Source organism: Oncorhynchus mykiss, chromosome 13 (genome assembly GCF_013265735.2).
Source record: "Oncorhynchus mykiss isolate Arlee chromosome 13, USDA_OmykA_1.1, whole genome shotgun sequence".
NCBI lineage: Eukaryota > Metazoa > Chordata > Actinopteri > Salmoniformes > Salmonidae > Oncorhynchus > Oncorhynchus mykiss.
The window spans coordinates 48,980,127-48,994,966 of NC_048577.1; the positions used below are offsets into that span (position 1 = coordinate 48,980,127).

General features: G+C 45.1%; 1 protein-coding gene across 1 annotated transcript in view; it reads right to left on the bottom strand.

Annotated features, from left to right (window-relative positions):
* LOC110485205 (SH3 and multiple ankyrin repeat domains protein 1) overlaps positions 1-14,840 on the bottom strand; it is a 93,062-nt gene that overhangs the window by 19,222 nt on the left and 59,000 nt on the right. The window contains exons 13-19 of the mRNA XM_036939760.1: positions 14,424-14,662; positions 13,822-13,935; positions 13,280-13,355; positions 1,739-1,821; positions 1,426-1,550; positions 1,143-1,278; positions 962-1,042 (exon numbers count right to left, since the gene is read on the bottom strand). Of these exons, the coding sequence (XP_036795655.1) occupies positions 962-1,042; positions 1,143-1,278; positions 1,426-1,550; positions 1,739-1,821; positions 13,280-13,355; positions 13,822-13,935; positions 14,424-14,662 (854 nt within the window). The remainder of the gene's footprint in view (positions 1-961; positions 1,043-1,142; positions 1,279-1,425; positions 1,551-1,738; positions 1,822-13,279; positions 13,356-13,821; positions 13,936-14,423; positions 14,663-14,840) is intronic.

Here is a 14,840-nt window from a genome sequence, read left to right on the forward strand (position 1 = left end):
GTGTGGAACCTCTGAAAGAACAGTGAAATGCATTGAGACTCTCATCCATGTTGGTACCCTAACAATGCTGTCACCATTAAGGTTCTGACACCTTTCCCTGGACACTCAGACAGTACATGACAGTGTCACTTCTCTGCCTCTCTTACTTCCCCCCCTGTTCTTCCCTCTGTCCATCACAGCCCACCTCTCTGTGACTTTGTATCCCCTGTTCTTCCCTCTGTCCATCACAGCCCACCTCTCTGTGACTTTGTATCCCCTGTTCTTCCCTCTGTCCATCACAGCCCACCTCTCTGTGACTTTGTATCCCCTGTTCTTCCCTCTGTCCATCACAGCCCACCTCTCTGTGACTTTGTATCCCCTGTTCTTCCCTCTGTCCATCACAGCCCACCTCTCTGTGACTTTGTATCCCCTGTTCTTCCCTCTGTCCATCACAGCCCACCTCTCTGTGACTTTGTATCCCCTGTTCTTCCCTCTGTCCATCACAGCCCACCTCTCTGTGACTTTGTATCCCCTGTTCTTCCCTCTGTCCATCACAGCCCACCTCTCTGTGACTTTGTATCCCCTGTTCTTCCCTCTGTCCATCACAGCCCACCTCTCTGTGACTTTGTATCCCCTTTCCTTTCCCAATGGGCACACACTGGTTGAAACAACGCTTTTCCCACATCATTTCAATGATATTACGGTGAACCAACGTGGAATAGACGTCTGTGGGTTCTTTCTTTTTTAGGCCTCTCTCGCTTTTTTCACTTCATGCATCTTAAGCTCTACCCATCCCTCCTGTCTTTCACCTTCTCTTCTCATCATTTCTCTATCTCCAGACGTACATCTCCCTCTGCTATACATTCCTTTGTATTCCTTCTAGATGCTCTTTCCCTCTCCGTATGTTCCTGGTCTCCCTCCTCCTCTGTCCTCGTCTTTCCTGTCTCTACCCAGAACCCAACCCGCATCCCCCATGTCTTACCCATCTCCTCCAGTTCTGAGGTCATGGATTTGGAGCGGAGAGCGATGGCCGGAGTGCTTAGTCTTTTACTCTGCTGGGGGACTGTGGAGAAAGGAAAGCATTATCATCCTCGTCCTCATCCTCATCCTCATCCTCCTCACATCATCGTTGTCGTAGTTCCAGACCCTGTGTTGTCTCTTACTTTTCTTTCTCTGGCCATCCTCCATGTCAGGGTTGCGTGTCACCATGACAACCTTGACCATGAGGGCGTTTCCACCTTGCCTGATCATGTTGACCACCTGCCTGTGTCCCACCTTCACCACATTCTGACCATTCACCTGAGAGGGGGGGGGGGGGGGGGGGGGGGGGGAGTAGAGGGGAAGAAGAAGAAGTCCATGTAATTGGTTAGAGAGGGTGATTTTTCATAATAACAGTCATTGTGAAGAATCCAACTTCAGCTCACATCATGCCCTAGCAGCACACACCTCAATGAGGAAGTCTCCCATTCTCAGACCGGCTCTCCAGGCCACGCCTCCTTCGTCGACAGACTCCAGGTACTGCAGTGCTGGGAAGGCTGGGGTGGGAGTGAACTCCTCGATGGGGGTCTGAGCTGAAGACAGAGAACAGAGGGGTAACCAGCATTATGTCATAACCACTGTAACAACTAGACTGATGAAGCCCATGCAGCACAGTGAGACTGTCCAAGTGTGTTCATCTGTGTGTGTGCCTGTGTGTTAAAGGCCTGTCTGTATGTCTGACTGTCTATCTATCAACAGCTGATCGCACGTGTTTCCTTACCCTTGGCTCCTCTCAGCACAAAGCCAAAACCCTCACTGTCTTTTTTCTGCAGAAGCACTGTCTTCTCCTTGATGATATAGTCACTAAGAGAGAGGACAGAGAGAGATGAGGAGAGACACTTAGCGATAACATGAGATACATTCAAAAAAAGGAGTGGAAAAAGGGGACAGCAGGAAGAAGAGAAAGAGAGAGAGGTAGGAGAGAGAGAGAGAGGTAGAAGAGAGAGAGAGAGGTAGGAGAGAGAGAGAGAGGTAGAAGAGAGAGAGAGAGGTAGGAGAGAGAGAGAGAGGTAGAAGAGAGAGAGAGAGAGAGAGAGAGAGAGAGGTAGGAGAGAGAGAGGTAGGAGAGAGAGAGGTAGGAGAGAGAGAGGTAGGAGAGAGAGAGAGGAGAGAGAGGTAGGAGAGAGAGAGGTAGGAGAGAGAGGTAGGAGAGAGAGAGAGAGGTAGAAGAGAGAGAGAGAGAGAGAGAGAGAGAGAGGTAGGAGAGAGAGAGGTAGGAGAGAGAGAGGTAGGAGAGAGAGAGAGGAGAGAGAGGTAGGAGAGAGAGAGGTAGGAGAGAGAGGTAGGAGAGATAGAGGTAGGAGAGAGAGAGGTAGGTGAGAGAGGTAGGATAGAGAGAGGTAGGAGAGAGATAGGTAGGAGAGAGAGAGGTAGGAGAGAGAGGTAGGATAGAGAGAGGTAGGAGAGAGAGAGAGAGAGAGGTAGAAGAGAGAGAGAGGTAGGAGAGAGAGAGAGGTAGGAGAGAGAGAGGTAGAGGAGAGAGGTAGGAGAGAGAGAGGTAGGAGAGAGAGAGAGAGAGGTAGGATAGAGAGAGGTAGGAGAGAGAGAGGTAGGAGAGAGAGAGAGGTAGGAGAGAGAGAGAGGTATTTTTTTATTTTTTTATTTATCCGTTATTTTACCAGGTAAGTTGACTGAGAACACGTTCTCATTTGCAGCAACGACCTGGGGAATAGTTACAGGGGAGAGGAGGGGGATGAATGAGCCAATTGTAAACTGGGGATTATTAGGTGACCGTGATGGTTTGAGGGTCAGATTGGGAATTTAGCCAGGACACCGGGGTTAACACCCCTACTCTTACGATAAGTGCCATGGGATCTTTAATGACCTCAGAGGCAGGACACCCGTTTAACGTCCCATCCGAAAGACGTCACCCTACACAGGGCAGTGTCCCCAATCACTGCCCTGGGGCATTGGGATATTTCTTTAGACCAGAGGAAAGAGTGCTTCCTACTGGCCCTCCAACACCACTTCCAGCAGCATCTGGTCTCCCATCCAAGGACTGACCAGGACCAACCCTGCTTAGCTTCAGAAGCAAGCCAGCTGTGGTATGCAGGGTGGTATGCTGCTGGTAGGAGAGAGAGGTAGGAGAGAGAGAGGTAGGAGAGAGAGGTAGGAGAGAGAGAGGTAGGAGAGAGAGAGGTAGAAGAGAGAGAGGTAGGAGAGAGAGAGGTAGGATAGAGAGAGGTAGGAGAGAGAGAGGTAGGCGAGAGGTAGGAGAGAGAGGTAGGAGAGAGAGAGGTAGGAGAGAGAGGTAGGAGAGAGAGGTAGGAGATAGGTATCCCCCTGCATACATGCACACTGCCCCAGGTGGGAGCCTTAATCCTGGGAGAGAGAGGGAGGTGGGAGGGGTCAGGGACCTTCTGAAATGAGGGCACATTTTTTAAGCACATGAATTAATACATTTAACTGACTCTGCCCTGACTCGGCTCCCCAGAGCTGGGCAGTGGGTTTTGTATTTCCTGTGTCCTCTCTGGGGTCAGGGGTCAGCTGATGACATAATGCACCAGATCAGGGGCTCGCTGGGTAGCCTTGTGTCGGCGACAGGGCGAGGTATAGTGAGATTGCGCTGGGTTGGTTGACAGAAAGACCAGAGATGTTGTTCCAGAACCTCACTCTCTAAGATGCTAGGCTATATATGATGATGACGGTTGCCTGAGCAACAAGCTACAGGACGTAGGATCTAACTGGTGTAATATAGAGAGGCCTGACTACACTGGAAGAGAGAAATGTATGCACAGCTAGGTGCTCTGATGACACAGACGTAGTCGTCCAAAGAAGAAGAATCCTCACATGTAGAGCCAATAAAGAGGTCAGGTTATGTTGGTCCGCCTCGCTAAAATAGCCTCATGAATAAACAGGGGATAATGAGTATGGGAGACGACGATAATTGGCAGTTTCCAGTTGCTATCTAACTAGAGTACATGGAGCTATCATGGAAAGACCACAGAAGAAGTGTGAATACCCACAAGCACCTGCATGTCAGCCACTTGATCCCCTTTCGGAAGACCTAGTTTAGCTAGTTAACCAGTCATCCAATGATTCAACTAGCTACTGTCAACATACTGTTTACCTTTAATAATGTTTACGTACTGTATGTCTTCCCTTCTTCTTCTTCAGCCAGGTCGTCCCCTCCACTGGCATAGCAACTCGCATAGCAACTCACTTAAATACAGTCATTTGCCAGCATGAACCAATGAGCACCACACAATCACGGACTGCATCCATCTGTAATGACACCTTCCTCATAATTGAGCCTAGTGCACCACTGTTGACCAGAGATGAATGGGATCTATATGGGGAATAAGGTGTAATTTGGGACCCGACCACACCATGGGGATTGGTTTGTTAGGTTGGTTATGTTCCTCACACAAACATTCCTCTGGACTGCAGCCCAGTGGTATCTATATTGACACAAGCTCTCCTGTCATCAAGTCTGTCACCAACTCAAGGTTGTGCATACAGTAATAACACCACACAATCATCTAACCATGTTCCTCCTACATACATACCTACTGTATCTCCAATGTAACTGATCCATGCAACACAATCTAGAAGTTAGAGCTGGGGGATATGGACAAAAATCCCCATCGTGATAAATTACCTCAATTAATGCTATAACCATAAATAGAATGATACGTTTATAACATTAATGTGAACCACAGTTTATAATATTAATGTGCACCACAGTTTATAACATTAATGTGAACCACAGTTTATAACATTAATGTGCACCACAGTTTATAACATTAATTAATGTGAACCACCGTTTATAACATGAATGTGCACCACAGTTTATAACATTAATGTGCACCACAGTTTATAACATTAATGTGCACCACAGTTTATAACATGAATGTGCACCACAGTTTATAACATTAATTAATGTGAACCACCGTTTATAACATTAATGTGCACCACAGTTTATAACATTAATGTGCACCACAGTTTATAACATTAATGTGCGCCACAGTTTATAACATTAATGTGGACCACAGTTTATAACATTAATTAATGTGAACCACCGTTTATTACATTAATGTGCACCACAGTTTATAACATTAATGTGCACCACAGTTTATAACATTAATGTGCACCACAGTTTATAACATTAATGTGCACCACAGTTTATAACATTAATTAATGTGAACCACCGTTTATAACATTAATGTGCACCACAGTTTATAACATTAATGTGCACCACAGTTTATAACATTAATGTGCACCACAGTTTATAACATTAATGTGGACCACAGTTTATAACATTAATTAATGTGAACCACCGTTTATAACATTAATGTGCACCACAGTTTATAACATTAATGTGAACCACAGTTTATAACATTAATGTGCACCACAGTTTATAACATTAATGTGCACCACAGTTCACAACTATTATCCTTTAAACTACTACTACTAGTTTGATGGTTGTCCCATTAACAATCACCCATATTAGAAAACTTATTTCATTTCAAACTTCAATCAATCAATCAAATGTATTTATAAAGCCCTTCTTACATCAGCTGATTTCACTAAGTGTTGGTACAGAAACCAGCCTAGAACCCCAAACAGCAATGCAGGTGTAGAAGCACGTGTAGAACTTCACATTTCTCTAGTATAGGATACTTATCGTAGTGAACGGTAACAGCAAAATGCCTGTGATAAGTGATCGGTATGGTCGGTGTGGATCATTTGGGGTTTATCGTCCCAGCTCTGCTATAAGTATTGGTAACATCATCTAGAAGCATGTAGACACAGTAGAAGCAGAGCCACTAGCGGGGATACATGTTATAGATCTGCCTCCTATACCTTGTTCTCAATCAGCAACAGCTCACAGACCGTCACACACAGAGACCCACAAACACGACACACACACACATTCTGCAGATGAGAGAAGCAGCAATTATCAGACAGTTGTGTCGGTACTGTGTTGCTACTGAAGGCAGACGTACAGACACGGAGAGGGAGAGGAGAGTGATTAATGTACATGGAAACACAGCTAGGCTGTAACGTTACTGCTAATGTACCGGGCTGTGCATGCGTCTCTCCTTCCTCACTACATACACACACAGACACAGACACACGTACAGACACAGACACAGACACACGTACAGGCTCATGCATTGCAACACATCCCATCTGTCTATCGATTAGTCTTCCTAATCACTCCAGTCTACCATCCATGTCCACATGCATGCTCCTCTCCCTCCCTCCCTCCCTCCCTCCCTCTTCCCCTCCCTCCCTCCCTCCCTCCCTCCCTCCCTCCCTCCCTCCCTCCCCCTCACCATCCCTCTATCCTCCAGCCCTGCGACCAGTGAGAAATCAAAAACAGCCAGTACCTGTAAATGAACCAGACACTCCTATTCATGGGGCCTAGCGATGGCCAGGAAGAAGAGAGGGAGAGATCCTCCTCGCCGCATCCCCCCATCGCCATTTCCCCCCCCCCCCTCCTCCTCCTCCTTCTCGTCTTCCAGCGAGAGAGCAGCGAGTACGAGCCGAGGGAGGGGAGGAGAGGAGGAGAGAGCGATGGAGAGAGAGAGAGTGAGGGCCTAGCTCTCCCAGCCCCTTCATACTTAAGACAGACAGAGAACGAGGGAGCAGGAGAGAGATGGAGATGGTTCACTGTGACTGCGACACAGAGAGAGAGAGAGCGAGAGAGAGAGAGAGAGAGGGGAACAAGAGAGGGAGAAGGAGGGAGTGTGTGAGTGAGGGGGAAGATGGTTTAGCATAAAAAGGGAGAGAGATATGAGGTAATTTTGTGAGAGGGGAGAAAGAGCGGGCCAAGGGGTGATCGGGTTTGTTTGCTGAGTATGTGACTATTTCATACACCAACAGAATATAAAGAGAAAAGAGACGCACTGACGCGCACACACATACACACACTCAAACACATTCCTTTCTCCTATCTCTGTATATATCTCTCTCAGTGGTATTCACTGAGTCTGTCTATCACTGTTTTCCTCCTCAGTTATGATTCTCCATTCACAAGAACGGATGCATTTTGGATGAGTTAAGGCCATGTTCTGTTTGACTCCTCTCTCTTGCCGTAACTCACTCCAGATAGGGAGATACTGTAAAACGCACTGATTGTTGCTCTGAACTGCTGAGGCTTGCATCCTGTCATCACAATCACAATGTTTTTCACAACTCATATATGTATACAGGCTATTTATGATCATTATGATAGATGATTCATCTATTATCAAATTCACATAGAAATCTGACTTCTTTGAAAGCATGTCTAAGAAGCAGTAGATGTGTTCTATGTGTGCTATTTCTATGCTTCCCGTTCTTAAGTTGAGTTTTTTGCGTCTTTTACTCTCAGTTTTGTACACCAGCTTCAACCAGCTGAAAATACTACAGTTTTTTACACCAGCTTCAACCAGCTGAAAATACTACATTTTGGGTTATTGATAATGTATTTCACAGAGGTTTAGATGGTACAATGATTCTCTACACTATGCATTGCTTGTTTTGTCAAAATGAACTGAAATCAGGAGAACTATTAGAATTTTAGCAACCAGGAAATAGTCGAGAGATTTCTGCATATTGCACCTTTAATAAACCAAATATAGACAACACGTGAATTCTTTATTCTCTCTCTCTTTTTCCCATCTCCTACCTCTTTTCACCACCTGTCAACCTATGTCTTCCTCCCATCTCACGTCTCTACCATTTCCCCATTTCTGTCATCTTTGCACTCGTTTTGTCATACCCCTCTTCCGTCCTCTCTACTTCAGTGACCCTACATGCCCTTAGATCACTCTTAACATCTCCCCTCCCCCGTGGCCTTTAATCAACACACACACATGTACACAGTCCCCTCCCCTCTCCTCCTCTTTCCTCTCTCACATTGTCTGTAAACAAAGCAGAGCGCATGAATGAAAAGAGGAGAGCGAGGCAGGGAAACGGGAGGAAGGAGACGCATAAAGACAGACAGGAAGAAGAAGAGGGATTCAGCTGGGGATGAGCAGCAGAAGGAAGAGAGAGAATTAGAGCGAGAGAGATTCTCTTCAAAAAGGCACTCACATCATCTCTGTCAGTGCTTCGTTCGATGTATGTCGATGTTGTCTTCTGTCGCCTTTCCCTCCCTCCCTCCCTCTCTGCCTCCCTGTCTCTCGCTCAATCTCGCCCTCTCTCTCCCCCTACCTCTCTCTGGTGCCTTTCTGCCTTCACTGCCTATTGCTGTTCTTCTCCTCTCTCTCCTTCCCTCCCTCTCTTTTTGTTTCTCTCTCTGCATGTTAAGCTATACTGCTGTGAATTTAGTGTATGGCCACGCGCGTGTGTGTGTGTGTGAGGGAGGGAGAGAGAGTGAGAGAGAGAGAGAGAGAGAGGGACAGAGGTAGAGAGAGAGAGGGAGAGGGAGAAAGAGAGATTGAGTGAGAAAAACGAGAGAGCGGGAGAGAGTGAGAGAAAGAGAGTGAGAGTGAGAGAGGGAGAAAGAGTACAAGGGGGAGGGGGCAAGCGAGTGAATGTTGGCAGGTGTTTGGTCATGTTAGTGTGTGTGACTCATGTGTGTGTGGTCATGTATGTGTGACTCATGTGTAACTCGTGTGTGTGGTCATGTGTGTGTGACTCATGTGTGTGTGGTCATGTGTGTATGAGTGTATGTGTGCATGAGTGTTCACCTATAATGTAAAACGTACAATGTGCACCAGAATGTGATTTGAAAGCACCTCTTGTGATGGAGGGCAATAATCCACTCTTCTCCAGAATGTGTGTGTGCTTCCTTGTCCCTATTTCACAGACCGCTGCCCCAGAACAGTTGTCATGTGTGTTACTAGGGGAGTTCACTGCCATGGGCTCTGAGACACAGGGAGAGAGGGGGCACGGAGGAGGGAGGCTTATTTGGATGGAAGAAGAGAACAAGGAAGGAAGGAAGGAAGGAAGGAAGGAAGGAAGGAAGGAAGGAAGGAAGGAAGGAAGGAAGGAAGGAAGGAAGGAAGGAAGGAGACAAGTAAAGGAGTAAAGAAGGGAGGATAAGGTCAAATAGGGAGAAAGGAGGAATGGATTGATAAAGATGGACACTAGGGGTGAAAATGTATAGAGGGAGAACATCTCTCCCTGATCATCTCTCCTCTTCCTCTAATCCTTGTTAATGTAATCGCTGTGCCACAATATAAATTTAAGCCATTCATTTAGCTGACTGCCGTCTCGACCGAGCCTTGTTAAACTGTCACAGCTAGTCAGAGCAGTAAAAGCTTGCTTCATTAGACAGATCAGGAGGTGTACAAGATCTCTTACTGTCAATATAAAAACATCTTCCATCCTAAAAGCGGATTGAAAGGTGATGAGGTGAAAGTGGGAGAGAAAGGGGGGTTGTTCATTCACGTCTATTTCCTCTCCTGCGTTCTCTCTCCCTTTTCTCTTCTTCGTCTACTTCTACATAGTGTAGAATCTCTCCTCTTCACCTCCTTTCTTGCTCTGTTCATCCCTCTCTCCCTCCAGAGTGCCCTTCACTGTCTGTTCTCCAGATGGAAACACCACAGGGGAGGGAGGGTGATGGAGAGAAAATTAAAAAGAACAGGGGGTGAGTAAAACAGTGATGAATAAAAATAAAGAGAGCGATAGAGAGAGAGAGGTGGAAGGGGTGACAAAGCCAAATATAGAAGAGTGGAAAAAAGCAGGGTGAGATGGATCCACACTAGTGCTCTGATAAAAACAGACTTAGCAGTGAGTTAGCATTGAGTTAGCAGTGAGTTAGCAGTGAGTTAGCAGGGAGTTAGCATTGAGTTAGCAATGCGTTAGCAGTGAGTTAGCAGTGAGTTGGCAGTGAGTTAGCAGTGAGTTAGCAGTGAGTTAGCATTGAGTTAGCATTGAGTTAGCATTGAGTTAGCAATGAGTTAGCAGTGAGTTAGCAGTGTCACAGACTTTTTTTATTTATTTTTTTTATTTCACCTTTATTTAAGCAGGTAGGCTAGTTGAGAACAAGTTCTCATTTGCAACTGCGACCTAGCCAAGATAAAGCATAGCAGTGTGAACAGACAACACAAAGTTACACATGGAGTAAACAATAAACAAGTCAGTAACACAGTAGAAAAAAAAAAAGGGGAGTCTATATACATTGTGTGCAAAAGGCATGAGGAGGTAGGCGAATAATTACAATTTTGCAGATTAACAACACTGGAGTGATAAATGATCAGATGGTCATGTACAGCTAGAGATATTGGTGTGCAAAAGAGCAAAAAAGTAAATAAATAAAAACAGTATGGGGATGAGGTAGGTAAAAATGGGTGGGCTATTTACCGATAGACTATGTACAGCTGCAGCGATCGGTTAACTGCTCAGATAGCAGATGTTTGAAGTTGGTGAGGGTGATAAAAGTCTGACTGACTGACTAAACAACCTGGAGTTTTATATCGTATCAGGTACATTTGTTTAAATATCCCTGATGTGGGTGTAGAAACGTTTGTGTGAGTTTCCATGTAGGTGTCAGTCGCTTGGTAGAGCACGTAAGTCTAAATGAAATTACGCAAAATAATGAATGCTTTTGTGTGTGTTTGTGTTGTCAAGATGGCAGTGTGTTTATTTCCAGGACCGTTAAATTGGTTTGCCTCATAACAGAGCCTCTCTGAGCTGCCACGCAAAAACATGACATTAAAGAGAGGGACATTACATCACTAGGTGTTAATGAGAGGAGTTACACTCCGAAGTGTCAACGTAGCGATCTAGAAGTCAACAACAACGACAACATAATCAACAAGCACATCAGTAGAGGCCACGTCGATGACAGTCTACAGAAGTTCAGATATCAGACTAGTACTGTATGTAACTTCAGATATCAGACCAGTACAGAATGTAACTTCAGATATCAGACCAGTACTGTATGTAACTTCAGATATCAGACCAGTACTGTACGTAACTTCAGATATCAGACCAGTACTGTATGTAACTTCAGATATCAGACCAGTACTGTACGTAACTTCAGATATCAGACCAGTACTGTATGTAACTTCAGATATCAGACCAGTACTGTATGTAACTTCAGATATCAGACCAGTACTGTATGTAACTTCAGATATCAGACCAGTACTGTATGTAACTTCAGATATCAGACCAGTACAGTATGTAACTTCAGATATCAGACCAGTACTGTATGTAACTTCAGATATCAGACCAGTACTGTATGTAAACTTCAGATATCTGACCAGTACTGTGTGTAACTTCAGATATCAGACCAGTACTGTACGTAACTTCAGATATCAGACCAGTACTGTATGTAACTTCAGATATCAGACCAGTACTGTATGTAACTTCAGATATCAGACCAGTACTGTATGTAACTTCAGATATCTGACCAGTACTGTATGTAACTTCAGATATCCGACCAGTACTGTACGTAACTTCAGATATCAGACCAGTACTGTATGTAACTTCAGATATCAGACCAGTACTGTACGTAACTTCAGATATCAGACCAGTACTGTATGTAACTTCAGATATCAGACCAGTACTGTACGTAACTTCAGATATCAGACCAGTACTGTATGTAACTTCAGATATCAGACCAGTACTGTACGTAACTTCAGATATCAGACCAGTACTGTATGTAACTTCAGATATCAGACCAGTACTGTACGTAACTTCAGATATCAGACCAGTACTGTATGTAACTTCAGATATCAGACCAGTACTGTATGTAACTTCAGATATCAGACCAGTACTGTATGTAACTTCAGATATCAGACCAGTACTGTATGTAACTTCAGATATCAGACCAGTACTGTACGTAACTTCAGATATCTGACCAGTACTGTATGTAACTTCAGATATCCGACCAGTACTGTATGTAACTTCAGATATCAGACCAGTACTGTATGTAACTTCAGATATCAGACCAGTACTGTACGTAACTTCAGATATCAGACCAGTACTGTACGTAACTTCAGATATCAGACCAGTACTGTATGTAACTTCAGATATCAGACCAGTACTGTACGTAACTTCAGATATCAGACCAGTACTGTACGTAACTTCAGATATCAGACCAGTACTGTATGTAACTTCAGATATCAGACCAGTACTGTATGTAACTTCAGATATCAGACCAGTACTGTATGTAACTTCAGATATCAGACCAGTACTGCATGTAACTTCAGATATCAGACCAGTACAGAATGTAACTTCAGATATCAGACCAGTACTGTATGTAACTTCAGATATCAGACCAGTACTGTATGTAACTTCAGATATCAGACCAGTACTGTATGTAACTTCAGATATCAGACCAGTACAGTATGTAACTTCAGATATCAGACCAGTACTGTTTGTAACTTCAGATATCAGACCAGTACTGTATGTAACTTCAGATATCAGACCAGTACTGTATGTAACTTCAGATATCTGACCAGTACTGTATGTAACTTCAGATATCAGACCAGTACTGTACGTAACTTCAGATATCAGACCAGTACTGTACGTAACTTCAGATATCAGACCAGTACTGTATGTAACTTCAGATATCAGACCAGTACTGTATGTAACTTCAGATATCTGACCAGTACTGTATGTAACTTCAGATATCTGACCAGTACTGTACGTAACTTCAGATATCAGACCAGTACTGTATGTAACTTCAGATATCAGACCAGTACTGTACGTAACTTCAGATATCAGACCAGTACTGTATGTAACTTCAGATATCAGACCAGTACTGTACGTAACTTCAGATATCAGACCAGTACTGTATGTAACTTCAGATATCAGACCAGTACTGTACGTAACTTCAGATATCAGACCAGTACTGTATGTAACTTCAGATATCAGACCAGTACTGTACGTAACTTCAGATATCAGACCAGTACTGTACGTAACTTCAGATATCAGACCAGTACTGTATGTAACTTCAGATATCAGACCAGTACTGTATGTAACTTCAGATATCAGTAGATCACCCAAACACAATCCATCACACAGTAGATCACCAAATCACAATCCATTGCACAGTAATTCACCCAATCACAATCCATGGCACAGTAGATCACCCAATTAAAATCCATGGCACAGTAGATCACCCAATCATAGTCTCTTGTGGATCACTTCCACACATACAACACAGGTGAGGTTAATACAGTATATTACCCATAGTCCCAAACACAAGTTGACGCAGTACTGTAGATCACTCTAACAAAGCCCATCTTACAGCTACCCAACTCACTCCAACATACCCCAAGCATATCCAGGGCAAGATCACTCAACTCACTGACTTCCAGGTAGACCTCTGAGTATGACACTATAGAGAAAGAGAAAGTCTCCCCATCCTTACCTGGGAGCGTCGAAGCTGTCGTAGGAGCCCACGGTGTAATGGCGGAACAGTCTCTTGGCTTTCTCACTGCGGCTCTCTAAAACACACGACCACAGTGTTATCAGCATGATGGCTGCCTGCCTGCCACACTGACCAACAGTGTCACTACAGTCACACGCTGCTGTTAGACTACAGCCTGAACCTCGACAGTAAACGTCTCTCTATTGAGTCTCTAGATACAGTCAAACCAGCTGTGTTTACCACTGCCTTAGGCCTTAGTGGTGGGCAGACACCACTACTACGACTAGTGTAGGACCTTCCTTCCCTGTCAACTCACACCTTGCTTCTGCTGCTCTAATCATTCTGAGAGTCTAGAGTGTTACTTCCCCAGTGTTACTACCTAACTGTAGACCTCCTGCTAAATGTTTTATGCCTGTGTGTCTGTGTGTAGCAGCCAGAGCTGCCGTGTGTGTGTAAGTGTGTGTGTGTGTTTTTCTGACCAATGAGAAGGGAGAGAGAGAGGCACGCTGCGTGTGTCTGCAGGTGTGTGGTCAGGGCCTCACCTGAGCGGTTGTCCTGGCTACGGACTGCCACTTCCTCTACACAGTCTGAGGGGAACCAGCCGGTCCGTCCCTTAACCGTGCCCTCCCAGAACCCTCCCTCGCCCACACTCAGCACTGCATGAGGGGACAGGGAAGAGCGTTGCACGTCAGAGCCATTACCTCACACAGTCAGTATACACAAAACAACATATAGGCACAAACAACAACAAGGAAATAGCCACAACATGTAAACACACACAGAGGAATGTAAACACACAAACAGGCATGCAAACCTCTCTACGTACTCACCAAGACATACATACCTGGAAACACCTTAGACTCACTCACAGACACACACATATTCATACCTGCAGACATTGAAGACAAGGACAAACAAGGACCTTATACTCTCATTAAGACAGGTAGACAGCATCCACTAGACAGACTCATACATACACCACTCACATCAGCAGACAGAGACCTAGCCTGGGTACCAGCATGAACATTTCATCTCCTGGGCAGATGTATCAGGCTGGCACCCAGGCTAGCAAACACTTTGAAAAAACACCCAGCCAGACAGTCACACAGCCATTCTCTGACACAGACACACTAAACACACACACCTTTGACTTTGTCTCCCTTGCTGATGCTAATCTCTCTGTCTCCCTGGGCGGAGTGGGAACGCGTGGCCACAAACACACGTCCTGGGACGGCGCTGTAGAGACGCCTCCGCTGGCCCCCTGCTGCCGTAACCGTATTGCTGCTGACAGACCCCACCCTGGCCAGAGGGGGGCAGCGTTCAGCATACAGCACATACAGCACAGTACACAACCAACTCAGTGGCCTTGTGGTTAGTGTCTGCCTTCACGCTACAGAACCAGGAGATAGGCTCCTACCCAATGGACCGTTCTGGCTCGGACAAGGCTTATACTATACACAACCCTCATGCACAGTAGACCCAATCCTAACTTGAGGTCTGCATGGATAATTTGGACCTTTGTGAAAACCATCTATTGACGGGAGATTTGTGTGCAAATTAT